This window comes from Calonectris borealis, chromosome 4, assembly GCF_964195595.1.
Source record: "Calonectris borealis chromosome 4, bCalBor7.hap1.2, whole genome shotgun sequence".
NCBI classification, from domain to species: domain Eukaryota; kingdom Metazoa; phylum Chordata; class Aves; order Procellariiformes; family Procellariidae; genus Calonectris; species Calonectris borealis.
The window spans coordinates 50,721,525-50,744,496 of record NC_134315.1 but is presented as its reverse complement, the minus strand read 5'-3'; the positions used below and the strand labels follow the sequence as shown (position 1 = coordinate 50,744,496).

Here is a 22,972-nt window from a genome sequence, read left to right as displayed (position 1 = left end):
CTTGATGTCTTCTCTATTACAGAGCTATGCTTAGAAGTTGAGGCTTTTTAAGTGATTGTGTGGGCTTTAGCTAAGCTGTGAAAAAAGCCTGTAAACAATAAGCCTTTGTGATGAAGGCAGAGTAAGTGTAATTATCACCTGTCCTATTAAAAATCTTCCCATTTTTGGGCATAACCAAACTAATCAGAGAGTGTTGTGCTTTTCCAGATAACTAGGTGATCTTTAAGAGCGGCTCTGGGAAGCAAATGCAAAATGAGCAGCGGTGGACAGTGCAGAAGACGCAGAGGGCTCTCGGTCTGAGCCACGAGGATTTGAAGATGTCTGCGTGCAGTGACTTTGTGGAACACGTTTGGAAGCCCGGCTCCTGCAAAAACTGCTTCAACCCAAAGAGTTCCCATCGGCTGCAAACACCCTCAGACGTGGGAGCTTGTGGCGTGCTCCCGAATGGAGTTAGGACCAAGCCTGAGAGCCCCGCATTGGAAGACGAAGGTGTAAATACCTCCCCCTTCTCAAAGCCAACAATTGCTGTGAAGCCAACTATGATAAACTCAGATGTTTCTGACACGTGGGCGGATGTGAATATGAATGCAGATCTGTCGCAGGTAATGATTAATCCAGTCAAAGCATGGCTTCCCGTTACTTACCTCTCCTTGGGAGTGCTAGGAATATCTGTTAAAGCAGTTTCCTTCCCTTTGTTTTTCCTTCTGGTCTTGACTCAGGTTTTTAAGCCTTGTATTGGCTTCTCAAAGTATCTTTGGCTGAAGCTGAATGAGATGTTGCTCACAAGGCATGTGCAAAGGAGCTTAAAAGTATGTTGTTTGTTTAGGAACTTCCGGATTTAAATGAGGATGCGGGTTAAAGTTATTTTCCTGGGAAGATACACTGGAAAGAAGTCCTATCTGGTTGCAGTCAGTGCTAACTGGATCCATGGACTTCATGGGTGAGGAAGAAAGGAGCCCAGCTCCTTGGGCTCCCAACCTTTGCCAGAGCAGTAGTGCCCTCTGGGTGTAGCACTGCTGCCTGCCCGCAAACTGGCAAGCCCCGGTGGTGCGAGTTGCTATCGAGATGGGTGGTTCACTCCTCTCCCTGACAAGTTGATATCAGCACTGCCCCAGCGATACGGGGTGAAGCCTGGGTTGCTGTCACCCTGCCCGTGGCGTAGGTGTGCTCGTATCTCCCACCCTTGCCCCAGAGGAGAGCCAGGGCTCGCCGGCTCTGTTCTTAGCCTCCCGTTGCTTTCCCTTGCTTCTCCTCTAGGGATAAAGGGCACACGAGCACAGGCTGCGTCATCGGTGGGGTTTGATCTGTGCACGCAGGTTTGGCCCGAGGCTGGGTTCTACACTGTGGGAGCGGGTTCTGCCACCCTGGGGCTGGGGGTCGCTTCGCAGGCACGTGTTACCCTCTGCCTCTCCCACTCCTCCTCTCCCTTGGCAAGCAGGATAGATCTCCCTCAGGTGAAGAGATTTCAGATACATTTCCCTGCTTGCTCCCCTGTCCCTACTGCTTAGCGTAGCCAAGCTGCTATCCCAGGATAACCTGTGATAGTCCATATCTGTGCTCCGGAGTGTGCGACTCTGGAGCAGCAGTGTGAAATGAAATGAAAATAAGCAGAGGGAGGTGCAAATATTCTTTCCCTCTCCGAATCTTTAATTGCACGGTGATTTGCAGACAGGATGACAGTTTGGACACATTTCTGGCAGTGAATCCACAGAAAGAGAAAGGAGAATGCCTTATTTCAGTGCATTGCCATTGTTGGTAATGCAAGGATTGCAAATGGTCCAGGAAATAGGACAAGTGTAATTTAAGTAGAAAAGGTTTGCGGTAGTTATTGGTGGGGTGAGCACAGAGCAAAACAGACTGCGAACGCCAGAGGACTTTTCTGTGGAGCTGGGTTTTTTCCTTTTCTTTTTTTTTTTTAATATTTCTCTTTCATTTTGCATATGCACATCCTGACAGCAGACTTGTCTCTTTGGCCCGTGCAGGTCAGCTGGGGCATGGTTTCTGGCAAACACCTCCTTCTGAAATCAGGAGATGCGCAGCGGATCTGCCTCGACAATTTTGGCAACGGTGGTGTGAGAAAGCCCTTCCTTCACAACCCGACGAGTGACTGCTTGTCTTGCTGTCCTTCTAGCTACTCCATGGTGGGCCTGCGCAGCCTGGAGAGTCGAGTGGAGAGAAATGTCTCCATCCACAGCCTGGTGCTTGTGGGTGAGGTGGGCAAGCAGGAGGACAGAGCCAAAGACAAGTTTGCCCTGCCGCATCGGGCCCCCTGCCCTAATCCGTCCACCTTGGGGGATAGAAGCACCGCGAACTCCAGCAGAAACCCTTCTTCCCAAGGCAGAGAAGGAGCAGCGCTCCCCTCGGAGGGTGACTGCGGACGCTTCTCCTCCAGCTTCGAAAGCGAAGGGGGCGAGTACTGTTCAATCACAGACTGCCACAGAGAGCGCCCAGTCTCGCGGGAGCCACGTTGCGTGGAGGGGAAGGGTGCCCGGTGTGAGAAGGAGAGCCCCGCTCCCTGCGGATGGAGGCAGCGGGATGCTCCCGAGATTTCCAGGCCAAGTGGCAGGGCGGTCAAATTCGGCGAAGAGGAGCGCAGAGCTGTGAACGTGGCCTTCTGCATCACGAAAGACCAGGGTGATCCTCTCCCCTATGCCCTGTGTTCAGAGAGGAAAAAGCTGGCTCTCCACGCCGAGCCTGCCGCCCTCCCCGAGAGCGCGGGGAGCAGCAAGGCAGCTGCCTTTGCTTTGTCCCGGGAGGACGGGGACTCGCCTCTCCCTGGAGAACCCTCTGTCACCGGAGGCCCCCGGCCTGAGGGTTCAAGCACTCCTCAGCAGGCTCTGGTGGAGCCGCAGCGCCCTCGCCTCACCGAGCCAGCCCGCGGTGATCCCATCTACGCTGAGAGCACCAAGAGGAAGAAGGCGCAGCTGAAGGCTGTTGGCGGACAGGCAAAAGCGGAGAAGCTGGCCCGCGGCACTGGCAAGGAGCAAGCTGATGGGGCGTGGAGGGATGGTGGCTGGGCTTTGGGTGGTGAGAAGGAATACCAGGACTCCACTGGCCAGGTGGCGGCAAAGATAACTATCATGACCGCACACACGGAGGATGATCACAAGACAATATTCCTCAGCAGCCCTGACTCGGCGGTGGGAGTTCAGTGGCCGTGCATCAGCCCCACTTCCCACCCCGATTTTGGGACTTCATCACCTGCCATTGAGCCTGGAGAGATTTTTCAAGCAGCTGGAAGTGAAAACAGCCCAAGATTTCATCTGGCAGCTCCTGGCAAGACCTCAGTTACTGAGAGCCCAGCCATTCCCCCAAAGATGTCTAAAAACAGCCAGCTGGGCAGCGAGGGGAACCGTGTGCCCCCGGTAAGCTCCCACGTGGCAAGGTTTGGTGATGACAACAGCCGCGACGGAGCTGGTGTTCAGCTGCTGCCGAGGAGCTATACCGATACAGGCGCCTTCGGGGCATCCCCTTCTCCGTGCACTCATGTCAATGGGGTCTCTGTGGAGGAGCCCAGCAGAGGCCTGGCAGGCTCGTCCTATGACAGGAGGCAGAAATACTACACCCCGACGTGGACCAAGCAGTGCCGGATAGAGGAGGAGGAGGAGCAGGAGCAGGAGGAGGAGCAGGAGCTCTTAACCCACCCATGGGCGGTGGGAGCTGAGAATGGAAAAGCTGGTGCCGACCTTGTGGATGAAGGCCCGATGCTGGAGAGCCAGACTGGGATCAGCAAATCATTGTCTTTCTCCTTTGATTTCCCTAAAGACAAGAGCAATGGCGTGGAGTTTGCACCACCGCCACCACCGCCGAAAAAGCAGTCCAGGTACAGCCCTGTGAGTGTGTGCGTGGCGGTTTGTTAACCATTTGCAATCGGGATGTTTGCTGCAGGGATTGATTGACTAGGAGGTGCTTCCGTGCTTTTTTCCTTCCTTTTCTGTTCAAAGGTGGGCTTTGAGGAGCACGGGTGAAAAACTACTTCCTTTTTTACTCTGAAAAGCTGTCAGATCTTTGCAAGTCCCGGTTCAAATGCTGTGCATACTTGCAAAAGCCCTTTGGGGCTGCAAAGTACAGCCTTGGGTCCCAATATTCAAGTGAGAACAAGGTCCATGCCCGGGATGGCTGGTGTTTTCCAGGTCAGCTTCGTTCTGTCTCGGCACAGTTCCTTCATGCTGAATAGGATAGAAAATCGGGGGTTGCGAGCTCCTCTTGCAGGTGGAACTGGGCAACTTCTCTTGGTCTTAATAGCAAGGGCCTCTGAAATCCTCATTTGCAGTTTGGCTCTAATGTCTTTTAGCTTTTGAGGTTAACTCTTGAAACTGCAATTTCCCAGGGAGGACTCCTTGCCTGCAAGCAGGTGATTGGAGCTTGCCTAACGTGTGCTCATGATGTGCGGGAGGCACCTGGCTTCAGGCAGCCTTCCCCTCGCCGCTCTCCTGGAAGTCAGGTTTGCAGGCAGGGTGACAGCAGGCCCTACAAAACATGTGAATGAGAGAGAGCTGTCCATCTGGGAAGGAAGTAGCTCTGCTAAGCAATTAAAAAAACAGACTTCCAACACTTTGTGTGCATTCAGTATCTGCAGCTGTGTGTATCACCGAAAAAAAAAAAGAAAAAAAAAGAAAAAGGAAAAAAAAAAGAGAAAATGAAGGAGGAAGAATTTATTTCCTTTCAATGCAACTAAGTTGTCTGATCATAGTGGGGAGGGATACTTTCACATTCTGCAGGTGTCCTGCATTTGGACATTAGGAGAAATTTCTTTACTGAAAGAGTGGTCAGGCCTTGGACCAGGCTGCCCAGGGAAGTGGTTGAGTCACCATCCCTGGAGGTATTTAAAAGACGTGTAGATGAGGTGCTTAGGGACATGGTGTAGGGGGCATGGTGTGTTGGGTTGACGGTTGGACTTGATGATCTTAGAGGTCTTTTCCAACCTTAATGATTCTATGATTCTATGATTCTATTTGCTTTATTGCGTGCGTCAGTTACCTGGAACTGTGCATTGCACAACAGATTTGACTCCAGCTTCTTGATTTAAAAGTTGAGAGAAGAGGGATGGGCGTTCGGAGGAGAACTTGCTCTTGGTGTCCGTGGTCAAGCTTATGCATAGGCATCAGTGACCTCCAGGTTGAGACTGTGGTTGAGTTGGCCCATTTGTTTTGTTCTCACACTGAATTTTCAATGTTTTTAGGGTTGGCTAGCCCAGGGAACTATTGTTTTAAATTGACCAAGTGGTGAACGAATTAGATTTCTCAAGGAAAGGGAAGAGATGAACAAGAGGCTTTAGTTCTCCTTAATGCTGGGCTTCCTGCTGTGATGCTGCATGCCTGCTGGAGTCAGAGGAAAGAAAAGGTCCACAAGCAAGTGAGCACACAGATGAGCTTTATTGCCTTTAAAATCAAAGAGGACTCTAAGATGTGCTTTAGCTTTTACCCTGTGAACTTTCTTTGACAGCTGCTGCCACTTGGTGTCTTCTATCAGCCCGTGGCTTGGGGTTGTATTTGCCATGTGAGGTGTTGGGTTGTTGAGGCCCATTAGAGCTGGATGCTGTCGAGCAGTGATCATATAGGAAACGCCAAGTTGCCTGTGAAAGTCCTCTAGGACTCAATTCCTTCCTCTGCAGAGCAGAGGTCACTGGGCAGTTCAGAAGGGTGATGGCACTCAAACTTAGCAATATATATCCCAGCAGCATCTTCCACTTGCAGTGCTAGGACCTCCTTCTGCTCATGGAGGAGCAGCCATGCAGAGCCCTTTGTCTGGGGGCAAGGATGCTTCCCTGGCCATGCTCCGAGTCTCCTTTCTGTCTTCATGAGGGCTGGGAGTGGAGGCAGGGGGCTCCTTGATGTGTCAGGGCGTCTCCTTCGCTGGGTGACTTGGACCAGCTGTGCTCCAAGCCAGAAGCATGCCCCGCTGTTGCCCTCCGTGTGGAGTTACGATCCATCCTGAGGGGTGTGGAGCATTTTCGGCTCCTTGGAGGGGCTGTTTCATGCTCCTGGTGTGATCATGCTGTGCCAACTGTAACACTTGCTTCTCTGAGTCTTCCTGAAAGCATCTGTGTGCTAGAAAGCATGTGTGAAAGAGGGCAAGGAAACTGAGGTCAGGGAACACGTGGCATCCGTGACCAGGATTCTCTGGCAGAGCCATAAACCCTGCCAGGTGGTTGAGGTAGGTGCTGGCATTGCTTTTACCCCCTGTGGCTGTAGGCAATGTGTTGTTCTACAAGTATTTGTCTCCTAAATGCCTTGATGCCTGCAGCTGAGCCTTTGGGTGCCTTACTCAAAGAGCATAGCCCTCCCTCCAGCTACCAAACCCCTGCGCAGCCGGCCTGAGGAACGATTTGATCAGATGGCAGGTTTCGCAAGCCGTGCAAACCCAGCCGGTTGCTTTGTTTGTTTGCTTTGAGGGTGCTCTCGTTTTTGTCTCAAGTGTGGCTTCTCTGAGCATGTCGATGCAGGAACCAGGGTGTTGTTACCTGCACGTGGCGGTGGGAGGGATGGCTACAGGCACAACTGGTTAAAATCACCATAGCGGGATTCTGTTACCCTGGGCAGTCATTGCTTGTAGCTTCGGGTCATGACATGACTCTTACGTGGTGCTGGAGGAACATCTCCTCTGGTCTTCCTGGGCTGCAGCCAAACGCCTGAAGAAGGGAGGAGGTCTTGCACTCAAAGATGACTCTGAGACACATCCATACTCTCCTAGGCCTGGGCCATCTGTGGGCATGTGTTTGTCCATAACGGAAGGACCACCACCGATACTTCTGTTACGCTTATGTAGTCCCTCGCAGAGACAGAGCTCATCAGCCCAAGACGTTCTCTGGTGGCACAGCTGCAAAGGCTCCTTTGATGGATGGATGTAGATGAAGCCAGCGTAGACCTGGTTGTGGCACAGTCTTGGGGGTTGGGGCTTAGCAAGTCAGGGTTCATTTCAGCTGCAGGAAAGGTGTGTAACCATCCTTTTTCCTTCTAGATCTCAAGCTGTAGCAAGATACTTGATTTCATGCTGGAAAATGAAGCTTGCCTGTTTGACTTTCCTAATTAAACTTAATTGCTTATTTTAAAGAAAACTTGCATGTGTGTTCAAACTAGTTTCAAAGCAGAGAAAGAAAAAAGTGAGTCTATAGATTTTGTTTTGTTCATCTTGGCTCTAACAATTAAAAGGGAAAAAGGTTTTTACAGGGTAAATTCCTGCCAGGCACTGAGGAAACTCTGGTTTTGCAGTAAGCTGTCTCTTAGGATGGCGGAAGGAGTGATTTTAGGCAGTTTTAAAAGTTGGCGCAAAAAAGGAAAATAATTAATTTGTGCCTGTTTCATCCTATATAAAGCTACTCTGGACCTCTTGTGACTGTTTCTTCTTCTTTTTTCCTGCTTGTTTGAAAGATTATAGATATTTAAGGTATGCTTGGAATGGAAAATGAGTTGAATTACAAGAAGAAAGAGATTGGAAAGGGAAGATGGTGGCTGGTCTTCTTCCAAAAGTCGAGAAGGTAGCTGGCTACAGAAACGGCTCACCAGGGGAACCAGGATCCCCTGGACTTGTATGTGCAATGATGACCTAAAGGTTCTTCGATGTGAAATGCTGTGGCCTTCAGTTTCTTGGCACGAGGGATGAATCTTTGCTGGAATGTGTGTCTCTCTTATGCAGGGGGTCAGGCTAAAAGATCATAACGATTCCTTCTAGCCTGCAAAACCTTGACAGTTAATTTGTTTCATGTGCTTCTTAAAGAAACGAAACAGTGATGCTGTTTTGCATCTCGAGCTGTTGGCTCTTGAGCTGTTTTCATCATAATTAATGCCACCTTCAAAAGGCAGCGCCATAGATAGCTTCCGAAATTTGCTGAATGTACTCACTTGGGGTAACAAAGGTGCATAGCATGGCACATCCATCGCTGAAAACCACCATCGCTGAAAACCGCCAGGACAAATGAGCTTGAGGTGTGCCAAGATTGCATGTTACAGTGCTGCTGCTGCCGCTTGTTGCCAGAGGGAACAGAAAACAAAAGAGTTACAAAAAATGACGATGCTGGGAATTGGATCACCAGGAAAAGAACCAGGTTTGTTCCTCGCTGGGGAGGTGGTGCTGGCTGGTGGGACTGTGCTGTGTGTTTCTTGCCAGGAATCGGTCTGTGACGGAGCAGCGCTGCACCATTCCTGAGGCACCCATTTCTCTTTGGAGCTCAGTGTCAGGGTGCACCCCTGGTGGCAAAAGCAGACTGGCTACATGGAGCTGCTGTGGCAATTACAAATGCATTGGATGTCACGGAGGTCCCAGATTTTGACCCTCTTCTCCATGACAATGGATGATAGCAGGGACTTGCTGTGTTTGGTCTAGGACAAGCCAGATTTATTATTATTAAAAAACAAAAAAACCCAAACCAAAACCAAAAAAACAACACCCCCCCCCCCCCCAAAAAAAAAACGCAAAACAACAAAACAACAAACCAAAACCAAGCAACTCTGGATGGAGTCTATTTAAATACATATTTAATAATTAAATAAGCAAATAAAGCAAAGAAGGGAGAGTATGGCTCAAGCAGGAGAGAGAATCACACTCCAGGACAGGGAGCATCCACCTTTTGGATTCCCCCTGTGTTTTTTGTCTGAAACTAATCAGGAATTTCTCATGCTGCTTCTGCCAGAGGGTCATTTTTAAAAGGTTGTGATTTATCAGCCGATCTTTTATGAGAGATTGTTTCTGTTAAAATGAAAGTAATTCGCTTTTCTGTAGTTTTTCTACCTTGCCACTTAAAAAAGCACAGAGTTGGAAATTGAAATGAGATTTGTTGTCCTCTTCACCACATTGGAGTATGTCCTCTTCACCACATCTGCACCCCATCCGAATTTCCCCTTGCATCTCCAGACTCCAAACTCTTGTTTCAACTTAACCTGCACTACATAAAACCTTTTGGTACAGGGAGGAGAGATGTAGTCTTCTGAACAGAGGAGGGAGTGTTTCAAAATCCTCCCCCTCACCTCGATTTTGGTTTCTCCACATTTGCCAGCTGGTAGTAGAAGGATAAGTACAAATCCAAGCCTCAAATGTTGTAAGCTCCTGTAAGCTGGTTTTTAACTGCCTTGTGCATCCAGGGGAAGATGCTGGAAGAAACAGCAGTGGAGGGAGGAGGAGGAGGATAAAATTATTCATGTTTCATGATAGACAAGCATATGGTACAACGGTGGTTCCTCTCATGTAATAATTATGCCCAGCCATGTGTTGCATTTGATGCTGTAATGGCTTTTCTCTCTGCCATGTATTACATCCAGTATTTTATTTTGGGAGGGGGTGTCCTGTTGACATTATCACCAGACTTCTCCTGGAGCATGGTTTTGTTTGTGGTGGTTTGTATGTGTTCTCTGTCTCCTCTGCTTCCTTCCCCTGTTGCGTGATTTGTAAAGCTCAGCATCTCTGTTACCTGTTCAAGTCCTGTCATCTGTGATGACAAGGAGCAAACCCCTCCTGCTGGCACAGCAAGGCTGGGAAACCCCCGTGACAGGGCTACAGAGCGAGCGCTCCTTGGGATCGGGTCTCTGTGCAGGGGAGAGATGCCTTCCAACATCCTCCACCGCTGCCAACAGGCTGCACGTGTGATGGCTGCTGGAAAGGAGCAAGTGGGAGCCTTGCAGCTCTTGCGTCTGAGTGGCCTTCTCCCGCTCTCAAAACCTCCCTGCCCCTTGCACTTTTGGAAGGCAACCAGATCCGCGTGTCAAATCTCGGGCAGGAAATTCAAGCCGAAGGCATGCCCAGAGTCCGAGGGATCCCTGGGGTGATATCCCAAGGCACGCATGTCTGCTGCGGTTAGAGGAGCCATGCTTTGGTGCCTGTTTCCACTCTCTCTCCGAGAAGTGCCAGGCGCGCAGCCGGCAATGCTGGAGTCCCGCAGCAGTGTCAGGTGGGACCCCAGTCTGTTAAGAAATGTGAAATTAAACACATGGCCACTGCTCACATATGAATCACAGGAAAGACAATGCACACCCTGGCGGGAGTTGCAATGTGGGGCATGGCAAATGATCCAGGTCCCTTTGCAATGTTATAGAATTCAAACTGTGTTTTGTTTTTTTGTTTTGTTTTTTTTTTTTTTTCACAAGACCACTGTTTTCAACCTTGACTTGTTTTAGGCAGGACCGTGGGAATGGTGTGGAAAGCCAGCTGGATTAAATTGTTTAGGATGTGAAAACTGGAGAATAGTGAACGGGAAGGGTTGCCTGAATATGGCAGCATGTTTCATGGAGGATGTTGAGTAATTGAAGTGTATTTAAAGCTGCCAGAATAATTTGGAGAGCTGGAAATCCTGTCTTTTTAGGTTAGATTGGGAGAGCTGACTCTTGTGACCTGTTCTTTATGCACTGGCACATGAAGGAGGCTCTGGTGCTGCTCTTAAGAGTTGCTGGTTACACTTGAGGTGCTGGGCACGGATTTTTGAAATGGAGGTAAATTAACCACTGCTACCTCTTTCTGAAAGGGAGTGGAGCCCACAGATGTTAGCAAGCCGGTGGGGGGGCAATCACAATGATTTCTTCGGGTTTAAGATAGGTTGATGTTCTTTATTTTCAATATCCTTTGGTAAAAAGGGCGAGATGGAGAATAGCCACCTGTGTCCTTTGCAGTCACGCGTCGTAGAAAGGAACACAGAGCAGGGGATATGCAGCTTAGCTGTAAATCAAGATCCCACAGGTTGTCGCAGCAATGGGTTGTTCACCTCCTCTTGGGGTGGAATTTTACAGAAGTGGGAGAGCTTGACCCGAGCAAGTGTTTTCAGTAATGCTTTGGTATAGTGGGCGGTATTTAAATCTGTGCAGGCTGCAGCCTGGGCTTCAAGCAGCTCGTAGGAAAAGAGGGAGATGTAAAGCGGAGATATTTCCAGGCAGTATTAGCTGGCCCGGCTGTAACATCTGAAACAAGAGCAGGATGTCGTTTAAGCGGCAAACAATTTCTATTTCGGTGTGCCTATTCAGGAACTGCATTTTACATAAGTCGCGGCGGTACAGAGAGGAAACGGGGCTCTCTGTACATCTGACTTCACCGCAACGTTGAGCTCAGCAGACGCAGCAGCCAGCACGGTTCTGGCAGACGCCGCGTTGCGCCCAGGTTGCTTGGAGGAATAGGTGTGGCTGCGCGCGGTGGACCTTGGACCCCGCCGAGCAAAGTCCCATCTCTCTCTGGGTGCGGGAATGGTAAGGCAGCTATGCGGATTTGTGTTTAAGTGATGGGAAGGAAACAGAAATGCACCAACTTCTGTTGGGGGGAGAGGAGGGGAGGAATACGTTAGAAAACCTCTCATCTGTGCAAATTGAGACCGGCTCTCTTGCAAAATCTTCTTCTTTCCTTATAGATGCAAACGCTTCCTTGACTCTTACCAGACAGTGCACCCGCATGGGTGTGCATCCATGTGTTTTTTTCCCTTGAATTACTAAAAGTTAAACATCTGAGAAAGTTATAGGATAAAGATATATCTTTATAATAATTTTAAAAAAAAGGATTTAAGTCCAGTTGGTTGCTTTCAACAGCATTAACCGTTACAGAGCTAAAAGCCTCAATGCGTCTCTCTCACTCTCTCTCTCTTTATTCTTTAACTGTGACTTGTGTGGTGCATTGCGAAGTTTTGTAAATCATCCCCAAGAGGCTTGCGGTGGTGAATTCATCACTGGTGCAAGACCAGTGTCTCTGCTGAGTTATACTGAGGTGGTTTTTAGAGCCTTATTTTCATCAGCCCCTGAGTATTTTTAGACCGAGGCTGCTCAGGCAAATGAGGAAGTCTGGCAGAAGTTTCTTCCGGGCTTCTCATACACTCTGCTCTCCATGTGGTGGTGTGGACACGAGAGTAAGTGCTTTGTCTGGATGGGGAACAAAACATTTCTCAATCTTCAAATAAAATACTTGTGGCATCTGCTGACTTGGGGGTTTTGGAAGAGGGGGGATCCTGTGCGCGTGAATGGGGTGCCACAAGAAAATCATCCTGCACGTCTTTTGTTTGTCTTTCTCAGCAGCCATTCAGCCGTCTGATTAGGAAACGCCGGATACCTTCCAGCAAGATAGCTGGTGGAAGTCCTTTTTCTTTTTTACAAGTCTGCCACTAACCTTTTTACATTCTTAATCAACAATGTGTTGAATTTTATCAGCAGATTGGCAGTTTTACTTAAAAAATGTGGACCGATAACCTTTGTTGGCTGGCCGATAGAGTCTGAACTGTACCAAAGCTAGGAGTGTTTGCGCTCTGATGTGCTGCCTGATTTCAACAGTTTTCTGTTGTTTTCCAAAGAGGAAAAAATTAAGAAAATGCAGGGAAAATTCTTTATCTTAGCAAAAAGCCCTGCTTGCCTACAACTGATCACTTAAACTGTGACCTGGCAGGTTATAAGCTCAGTTTATGGTTTATATATTTATTTTTTTAGATGGAAGCTGCACGGAAAACTGTAGGTCTTACATTAAAAGCTGCATGGTAGGTCCTGAGTTTGGCAGACACTTGTTTTCTGCAGAGGCGCTTCTTCTTTCAGAAGGTGTCAGTTGTTACTGTGATGCACTGAGGAGATAACAGCTGCTAGGGATGGACTCTTCTTCCACTTACGCCTCCACCGTGAAGGAATTGGGTTCTGACACCCAGCCTCAACCTGCCCGTCTGTAAAATGGGAGGAGTGAGGCCACTCCCTTCCCTTGAGAACTTTACTGAAGGCAAACACTGGTGGGTCCCTGCTTCCCAGTGACGGTGGCCAAGATGGGATGTGGTCCAGGACCCCACGTGTGCTAGGCAAAGGAGGCACAGACTGGGGCTGGATGCTGTTGGCTCAGTAGTTCTCTCTCTGCACAAGCACAGCTGGTTTGTCTTGGGGAACTGGCATGGGGGCTGCAGGTCTATAACCTGCTCAGTGTCAGTGGGACATGATCCCCAGGTGCCGGAGAAAAGAAAAAAAGTGCAGAGGAATGAGGTACTATGGCACGGTAAAAGGCTGCACAGAGTCTGTATGGATGTGCAGGGACCAAGCTAGGGCTGCTCTCGGGTTGAGTCTCCATGCACAAGTGCACGCAGGGTATCTTTTGCCATTTGTCTCCTGACTCTTCTCTTTCACTCTCTCTAGGCACACTCTGAAAATGAACTCGAATAACGCTGAGTTGGAGAGGGTCAGCAACAGCTCTGCCGAGAGCCTCAGCCCACCCTTCAGGAGCGTGCACGTCAGCTTCACGGCTGGCTCCACCGACAGCCTCGACTCGGACACACAGACAGGCAGTGATGGCAGTAAGTGACCACTGGGTGTGGGAGAGGTAGCATCAGATCTGAGAAAGGAGGTACCTCCATCCTGAGTCCCACTGCTGGGGCAGCATCTTCAGAGCAGGGATCATGAGGGTCCCAACACCTAGTTCCCCCAGCAACCCTTCATCTTTCCACTTCTCCTACTCTTCTGCCTCTTAATGCACTTAAGATGAATGTGGCAGTCAGGCCAACATCATGGGCTTTTTCCTCTTTCATTTGGCAAGTGCCAAAATCATTCATCCTGTCGCTCTCCTCTTTTCTAGTTAAAACCTCCATCTGAAAGCAATTGTCCTTATCCTGCTTGTGCTTCATACGTTGCTTGAGGTCACAAGTAGCCCCGCCATAGAAAGGCCTCCATAGATTTGAGGAGTATCAGGAGGAGTCTTGTGCTAGAGGTGATCTCTCCCTCTCATTGTGTTCCCAGTTATTTCTTGAAGGGGTAAAAATCTGCCTAAACTCGTTTAACTGAAATTAAAAAATACTTACTATGAAGTCACTTTCTTCATCAGTGCGTAACTTAGACATGCACTAACGTGTTCAGCAGCTCAGAAAGTATTTCCTTTGCAAAAGCAACCTTCGTGTAGTGGAAGTTCTGTCTTTCCAAGAGCAACAATGTGCAGCAATAAAATTAAGAGCCAGAGCTCTGGAAACTCCATTTTTCCACCGCTAACTTGGAGTCTGAGAGTAAGACCATGCCAGGAAATTGTACAGGGGGAAGAAAAACTCACAGATGTTGGATCTTTATTTGCTGGGCACAGAAGCAATTTGCTGTCAAAAATTATATGGGACGAGGATTTCTCTGCCTCCACTAACAGAAGCAACTGTTTCAACTCGTCTCGGGAAAGTTGAGTTTTTAAATGAATAACCCGAATGCAATTTTTCTTGCTGATGCAAGCAAGAAGCTATGCAGTCAGTCACTGAGTGAGGTGAGCTCAAATTAATTGGCTATGCTGTCAGATGTTAAAATATGAGGGGGGGAAAGCTTTTATGCCCTTGACATGCAGAAGGACTCTACGCTGAAGGTGCAAAGCACTTTTAGGAAAGTTGTGAAAGGGTTTCATTTGTTACCCTGTGCTTGGGGCAGAGCCCAGCAGCACGTAAAAAAAAAAGGTAAGAGGAGTTTGGCATTTGTGGGCTAGGCGTGTGGACCGGTTGCCAAAGTTTCCAGCGCTGACGTTTGTTCCATAAGACTCTGTCAAGTAAATCTTGCCTCTCGAAACAGGGATTCAGCTGCGTGTCCTGGCAGAGGTGCCTCTGAGTTGCTCTTGGGCTGCATGCCAAAGAATTTCTCTGGGCTGTATCCTCTGTCAAAGCCCCTTGGACTGGAAGTGGCAAGAAATGCCATGCTGAACAATCCCTGCCTGTGGCTTTTGACAGTGTTTTAATGGAGGGGATCTTTCCCATGGACCAGGCAGGTTATGATGCAGATGTCTGGGTTTCTGTTAAAGCTTGGGGCATGCTTCTCTGTTGAGCCATGGGCTCCACAGTTAACTGCAGCTGGAGAGCAGCTGGAACTGGAGAGCAGTCAAGTGCTCAGTGACTGGGTGTACAATGCAGGCAGACACCTGGGGCGAGGGCCCAACAGGAGTCAGATAGCTCGGCACCCAGGAGACGTGTGCTAATTCACAACATTTCCTACAGAGCTGTTTCTGGGCACGTTGTCAGAAATGGGGTGCCGAAACTGCCTTGCATGGGAAGCTCATTTTCTGCAGAAGCTGAAATCAATGCTGCTCATTCCTGGGGTGTTTCTCAATGCTGTTGCTTGGGATGGGGTGTATTGCAGCAGGAGCATACAGGCAGCCTTGGCAGTGGAGGGGACAAACGAAAATTGATGTCATGCTACCAAAGTCTGGTGGGGAGGGTCAGGGACAGATCGTGCCGACATTCACTCTGGTAGCTGTGAACTAGGGGACCTGCCCTCACCTGGTGCGGTCTCAGGTGGCGAGCAGCTAACAGAGATTGCTGTTCTGGCACAGCTGGCACAGCTCTGAGCCTGCTTCTGGCACACCAGGACAGGCTGGGAGCTCGGGGATCCGAGCCCCTGCGCTTGGAGGCTGTGCGTGAGAGCTGGTGAGCCACTAGGGTTGTGAGTCTGCTGCGGGCCGACACGAAGCTGCCCCAGGGCGTTCCTGTGGGGCAAGCAGAAAGCCACGGTGAAGAAGTGCCTGCGGGCAGCTGAACCCTCACCGGCAGCCCTGTGAGGAGGAAGGATGGCTTGCTACCAGTCTGCAGCTTTGGAAGCTGGGTTCAAAGAAAGCAATAGATCCCGCAATCTGCTGAGCTTGCTTGGAGCAGAACCCCACCATGCACCTTTCAAGGTCTACACTTGCGTGCAAGGTGTTAGCAGAGCTCAAGTTTATCAAGGGTCCCACATGTCATTCAAGTGGCATAGAAAATTCTCTGAAATAATTATGTCTCTGCTTTTAATTTCCCCTGCAGACCCCTCCATTCCACATTTGTTCTGTCTCCATGACCTGAAATTATTGCTCTTTATTTCAATGTCAAATCTTTTTTTTTTTTTTTTCTCCTTTCTTCTTTCCTTCCCCTTTTTCCATAACACGCAAGTGTATTACCTGTCTCTAGTCTGGCCAGGGCAGGAAAACAGCTGCTACAGCTGCCTGAAATGAGCCAGCCATCCCAATCCGTGTGTGGATGGCATGTGGAGCTGCTTGGGGTTTCGCGGTACGTAGTGGGGCCAGGCTGCCCTCTGAGCAAAGAGGTCTGGCAATAAGCTGGGGGACAGGCAGCGGCAGGGGGGGCCAGATTTTTTCAAAAGGATGGAAATTGCCAAAATCCCCAGCCTTACCCAGTGACCCTTACTCGATGTGAGGCAGAGAGACAGGTTTAATATACTTCTTGGGCTGCTCTGGTCATGCTTAAGCCGGAGGGCCGGAGCTGTGTAGCGTGAGTCACTCTCTCGCCATGCCACTGAAGCACTGGGTGGCAGCTCCCAGGTGAAACAGGCTTTGTTTAAGAGATTGTCCTCACATCCCTGAGTGCTTAGTTCTTACCTCCTTGTGGATGACATCACAGCTTAAATATTTACCCTCTACTAGCTTTTTACTACTGTGAATGCAGTTCATAGGGGAGCGGTTTCGGGGGGGGGGCATTTCTCTAGATGGCTGGTTGCGGTCTGCTTTGCAAACTTGCTGTATTAAACTGGATTAAATACCTAACCCCTTCAGTGAAGCTTTGCTGTCGTGAATAGATGAGGATTGTGCGCTGCGTTCCGATGTAACCTGGCTTGCTGCTTTGTTCCCAGCCAGGGCCCTGGAAGAGGTAGCCTGTGAGGGTGGCAGGGACATGGAGAGGGACTTGTGCTCCCAACCCACAAAGGCCACTCATTGCATCTTCTTGTGTGTTGCTGTCTCCTAGGGCACTCGTCTGAGCCGAACCACTCGCCCCCTCCAGCGGAGAGCCAAGTGTTTCCCCCTGTCCCTTTCCTTCCCACCTCCAGTGAGGATGGTCCCTCCTCTGCCCCCAGCTGCCCGCCCCCTCTGCCGCAGAAGAAGACAGTGAGCAGAACGGTGTCCTCCCCAGACGGCTTCTTTGGGGGACAGGCGTCTTCAGGCAGAGCAGCCGATGCTGCCAGCCCCAGGCTGAACGTCAGCCACTCCGAGAGCAATGTCTGCCTCCGAGAGGAGCCTCCCTTTGTCCACCCGGCCAGCCTGGGGGGCCGCCCCAGCGCCTTCTCCTCCTCCGAGTCCCTGGAGAAAGGCTCCAAAGGAAACAGCTACTGGGGCTCAGCCACTAGTAAGAGCACAGGGGCTTGCGTCCCCAGCAGAAACCTCCAGTCCCTTTCCTCCTCGCAGCTCAGTGTGTCCAGCCAGGTGTCATCGGGCTCCAGCCTCCAGCTCCACAACCTCCTGAGCAACATCGACAGCAAGGAGGGGGTGTACGCCAAGCTGGGGGCCCTCTACGCCGAGTCCTTGCGCCGCCTGGTTGCCAAGTGTGAGGACTGCTTCATGCGGGAGCAGAAGAACGAGCTGCACTTCAGCGAGAACAACTGGTCGCTCTTCAAGCTGGCGTGCAACAAGCCCTGCTGCGATTCGGGGGATGCGATATATTACTGTGCCACCTGCTCCAAGGACCCTTCTACCACCTATGCTGTGAAGGTAAGCCCGCACCCAGGAGGTATCCAGGCTTATCTCCCTCTTCCAGTTGGGAGGATGAGGCAAAGAGCTGCAGGGTCCAAGGCTGCCTGGGGGTCCGTAGCAGAGCTGGAACTGAACCTTAGAGCTTCTTTTTCCCCCTTTCTGGTGTATGGATTTGAATGAAAGAGTGGGAAGCAGACTTGGTGGTACGCCTTTGAGAAGAACCAATGGCCTGTTTTCTCTGCTTGTCTTTCTCACAGGTTAAATTTGGCAAGCAAAACCCCTTCCAAAATTGCCGCTTTTCCTCTACCCCTTGCAAAGATTAATTTGAAGTAGTTTTCGTTGTAATAAATGCCAGTCAGATGCTTATTGCTGCAGACCAGTAGGGTCTGCAACCCAACCAGTTTCTCTCTAAAAAGTCTTTGTGCAAATACTATGTTGTAAACTCAGAGGTATTCGCCTCTGATGACACAAGCTGATGAAAGGCTCTTCAAAAAACAGCATTTTTGCCTCTGTCTGCCTTTTAAGTGGAAGGTCTGACCCAGAAACCATGTGAGTGCTTATATGATCTTGAAACTGCAGGCGCTGTTAAGATATTGCAGATCTCAATTAAACAATGTGAGGCTGACCTAGCCATGCTGTGTAAGGTCAGGTCTGAAATATTTTCCTGTAACTCTACCGAATCCATGTTTGAAATGGAAACTTGAGGTGCAATAGTTCAGCTCTTTGAAACCTGGCTAAGTAAGCTTGTCCAACCCGTTCCATGGACATCCCATGGATTTTGGATTCTTGACCCATGTTACTACTTGAATACAGAGCCTTTAATTTCTATTCTGACTTAACCCTAGGGGGACCTCATTGCTGCTTACTCTTCAGGTTGTTTTCAAAACCTAAAGAAATTCCCAAAAAACCACTGTCAAAGATGCATTAAGCAAGGGGAAAAAAAAAATCTCTGCTGAATCGTTTCCACTGTTATGAATCCCAAGGGGATGTTTTAGTTAAGTGATAGCTTTAAAGCCAGTTCATATTCTAAAGGAAGTACAGTCAACCCAACAGGGGGGTTGTAAATAACCAGAATGGAGTTAGATGAGGTCTTGCACCAATACCCCTAGTCCAGCACTCAGAGCTGCAGCTTCTCTTGTGTGTTATACCTAAATCCATTGCAACTTTCCTCGTGAAACCTGAGAACTGCGTGGTGAACTCTTGCGCTGCTTTTCAATCTGCGGTTCCCTGTGGCACGCACACAACCTTTGCTCTTACCTGCCATGTTAGGTGGGGTTCAGAAGCTCAGCTCTATGGCTGGAGTGCATGAATTCTTGCCAAGGCAGAAACAGCACATTTCAATCTCTTAACGGGACGGCACTTGTGTCCCTGCGTGCGATGTGAGCTTACTCTGTGCCCATGGTACGCTGCAGAGTGCCTTAACAAAGCCAAAACCACTCCAACAGGGCCGTACTCTGCACCAGCGTGAAGTTGTGTATGTGTTTAGACATGTGCATGCGTACACCTTCTGCAATGTTCCTGTGTGCCACCTTCCTTTTGGTAGCCGAAGCAGAGAATAATTGTGAAACTTTACAATTGGCTGATTCCTAGCTGCCCCTCCTGGCTTCTGGTATAGATTTTCTGACATGAAAGAGATCACAGACCTGTAGTTAAAATTAGACCCTCAAAATGGGCAGAGGATCTGACTTGAGCCAAGGAGCCTGCTGAGGAGCAGGAGCCAGAGTTTGGGCTGTGTGCACAGGCAGACACGACTACGTATAAAACACTTAGAAGGAGCCAGGGTTACATGAAATGGCTTTAGAGGAATTAAGCCAAGATATGCTCCACGCCTTGGCTTCTTTCTCCGCTTAAAGATGCGTGACTAAGCCAGCCCCAGGCTCCTACTTGGAGCTTGCTGCATGGAGGATGTCTCTGGTGCAGCCAAAGTCACGAAGAATGGCTGGCCAGGGAAGATCTCCCTGTCTTCGTTTGGTTGCAATTATTCTTCCAGAGACTCCTCTCTTGCAGGAGTTCCTCCCCTTTTCCTAAGCCTTACACATCTTCCCTATGTGGGGAGGAACAAGCAGGCTTGTTCGGCCGAGGGCTGGAAGGCCTCCTCCACTTTTGGGGACCTTCAGCATCTTCCTGCGTCCTGCTGCGTTAATCTGCAGCCTGCCTAGCTCTCCAAAGCTTTTCTTTCCACAAAATAAGCATGCAGCTATGGCAGGGTATTTTTATTTAGAAAAGAGAGGACAATAGGGATTTGAAATGCCCTGTCTCCACAGTTTCGTCTCATCTGAGTGAATTACCTGCAAATGCCTAGATTCAAACCCCTGCTAGAGGAATACAAAAGCAGCCCACTTCTCCAGCTCCTTGCTATTCTTGCATTTATTTTAACTCGGAGGCAAAATTGATTTCTTGTCCGATTTTGCACGCATGCTGTGACTGGCAGTGGCACGCTCCAGGGTTTGAAACCTTTTATGCTGAGTTTCAGCCTGTTGCTGATTCCTGTGGGTGAGATATAAATACATCGCTAAAGAAAAGGAAAAAAAAAAAGTGTATAATGAAAACGCCAGAAGGCCCCATAAGCTAATGGATACTCTTATAATAAACCTGGGTTTCAGTTTGTTTAGTCTTTAATGCAGTCATAAAGCTAAAATACAGAACAAAATGAAGATAAAAGTCATGTGGGTTTAAGAGAATCCAGATTATAAAATGCTTTTTTCCCTTGAGTTTGCTGCACTCTCACTTATTTCTAAGCCTGTTGTTAGTTTCCACTTTCTCTCTGGTGTTTTTTCCCTGTGCTGATGAGTACAGCTTGTTGCTGGTTTCCCTTAGACATTGATCATGGATTTGAGAGTAGTTGCTGACACAAGGAAGCAGAGTGGTTGAGGAGGATGTGAAAGTGGCTCCAGGGCTTAGTACCAGAGAACGGTTAGGTGGGAAGAAAATGCTGGAGGTCTCTGCCCACCCCTCACTGCAAACAGGGCCATCCTCACAGCCACGTCACATCGCGTGGGGCCTCATCCAGACAAGTGTTAACCATCTCTAGAGATGGAGGTGGCACATCTTCTGCCACAGGCTTTGCTTTTCCCTCTGCAGAATATTTCCTAGGTTGCAGGGGGAATCTTGATGACATTCGTGACATAAAAGCTACGTCGCTTCTGTCAGCAGTGAAACAAAATCTCCAGAAGTTACTCATGGGAGGACTACCTTCCTCCTTTCTGGGCATTGCCTGGCAAAGGAAGCATGCCCAGAAATGCAACCCAGACATCTGGTTGCTAATTGAGGTGTTGGAGGACAAGAAAGATCCTCAAGCCAGACAGTTTAAAGATAGTTCAAAGTACTAGAGGGACCAATGTGCACTCTGCTTCTACTGATGTCTTCCTTAGGATCTGCAAATCTCAGCTTAGGAACCCACCTCTGAACTTCTCATCTCCGCCCTGTCTCTGTCACTGACTGATGAGACTTTTCTTTTGGTCTCTCCTCACAGATTTGTAAAAGCCAGGAGTCCAAGGTGGCTGCTTCGTACTGCAGCCCTGCAGTGCCAGTCCACTTCAACATCCAGCAGGACTGTGGGCATTTTGTGGCCTCTGTCCCCTCCAGCATGCTGCTGGCCTCAGATGTGGGGAAAAGCGTGCCTGGGGATGGCCTCCATCCTTCCCGCACTGCCAGCGAGCACGACTGTGTGGTGGTCATTACCCGGGAGGTGCCGAGCCAGACCACTGCCGACTTCGTGAGGGACTCAGTGATGTTGCACCAAGCCAAGCCCGAGCTGTACGAACGTCGCGTTTGCTTCTTGCTCCTCCAGCTCTGCAATGGCCTGGAGCATCTCAAAGAGCACGGCATCATCCATCGTGACCTGTGCCTAGAGAACCTTCTGCTTGTCCCCTGCAAGCCCCCCATGAGCTGTGTGAAAGCCAAAGATGACAAACACTTACCCCGCCTCATCATCAGCAATTTTTTGAAAGCCAAACAGAAGCCAGGAACTGGAGACTCCAAACTGAAGAAGAGTCAGGCCCGGCTGGCCCCGGAGATTGTGTCGGCTTCTCAGTACAAGAAGTTTGACGAGTTTCAGACTGGTATTCTCATCTACGAGCTGCTGCACCAGCCCAACCCTTTCGAGGAGAAGGTGCACCTCAGGGAGCAGGAGTACAGCCCTGAGGACCTCCCTGCTCTGCCCAGCCTGTCCATCTACTCCCGGGGGCTCCAGCAGCTGGCTCACCTGCTGCTGGAAGCAGATCCCATCAAGCGTGTGCGGATCACCGAGGCCAAGCGGATGCTGCAGTGTCTGCTTTGGGGGCCCCGGAAAGACCTCACCGAGCAGCCCCTCAGCCACGAGGAAGCCCTCCGCCGGGTGCTTCAGAACTGGGTGGACATGAAGCGTGCCCTGCTCATGATGAAGTTCGCAGAGAGGGCTGTGGACACGGAGCGGAGCATTGAACTGGAGGACTGGCTGTGCTGCCAGTACTTAGCGTCTGCTGAGCCCGCCTCCCTCTCACACACATTAAAACTGCTGCAGCTGCTCTGACCTTGGATGTGCCTCGGAGGCAGCTGAGGGCTCCCGGTTGCCTTGCAGCTAAAGGTACACAGCCCCTTTATACGCGAGAGGTTTGAATCTCAGCTGCGAACGCACGTTCAGCTCCTGCCCCACACTCCGATCAGAGTGCACAAGACATGTTTAGTATCCTCAGCACTGTTAATTTGCGAGCAGGCAAAACTGGGAACCTACCCCTATTTTGGGGGATTTTTTTTTTGTTTGTATGGTAAGTCTGTGGACTAATAAACTCCTGCCTGCGTGTGTGCATGTTTCTAATGAACTCAACGTACTTGAGTTGATTTCTGCGCCTGTGGGACAGTCCTTGGATCCCCACATCTCCCTAAAGCATCAGAGCCTTTTTGCCCGGGAACACTACTGCTCTCCAGAGTGGGTGGCAGGGATGAACGGTTGGCTGCTTCTCCTGGGGAGCAAGAGCAATTCACGTAATGCTACTTTCCAAGGGAGAACCAGGAGGGGCTTTCAAATTCACGCCTTTTGTGGGTTTTGGCATCCATTTTTCTTCTCACTTTAAAAACAAAAATCACTGCTTGTTTCTGTTTATCAGCTGTATTTTCCACTGTGGGCAATTCAATATCAGCTGCCTATTACCTTAGTTCGATACTAATACAGCATGGCTTTCCCGTCTAGTAGTGCAGCCGTGCAGGCTGTTCATTATGAAAGGGTGAGAGAGAGCCCAGGATGGGTCTGTTCATGAGGATGATGCTGCATGCTGGGAATTACCCCTTGTAAAGTTAATGAAATGGAAAATCCCCAATTCACCTCAAAGGCCTTGGGGGGAAGTCAGGGCCAGGTTGCTTTGCTTTCCCTATCCCTCCAGCTCCTTCCCTTCACCTGGTAATTCACCTGTCCCTTGTGTCTAGCATTTATTTAACCCCTCTATCGAGAGATGAGCTGGCATGTGAAAGGCCAGGGCCACTGGCCTGTGGTCTGGGAGGGTCTTATTGCTGCTGGTGTTTGAATTAGAAATGCACAGGGCTGGGCGCACTGCGAACATGCTCCTCCAACAGATGTGGTGCAAAAGCAGCACGACGAAAGAGGGAGAAGCTGGCCTGGCCTCCTCCAGCCCCTTTCCTTCCATCCAGTCATATAGCAGCCACTCAG

General features: G+C 49.7%; 1 protein-coding gene across 1 annotated transcript; it reads left to right on the top strand.

Annotated features, from left to right (window-relative positions):
• Positions 1-245: 245 nt before the first annotated feature.
• PRAG1 (PEAK1 related, kinase-activating pseudokinase 1) lies at positions 246-22,190 on the top strand. The gene is made up of 5 exons (XM_075149511.1): positions 246-602; positions 1,983-3,823; positions 13,062-13,219; positions 16,610-17,349; positions 20,804-22,190. The coding sequence occupies exons 1-5, from the start codon at positions 246-248 to the stop codon at positions 21,839-21,841; spliced, it is 4,134 nt and encodes a 1,377-aa protein (XP_075005612.1). The 3' UTR covers positions 21,842-22,190.
• Positions 22,191-22,972: the final 782 nt, after the last annotated feature.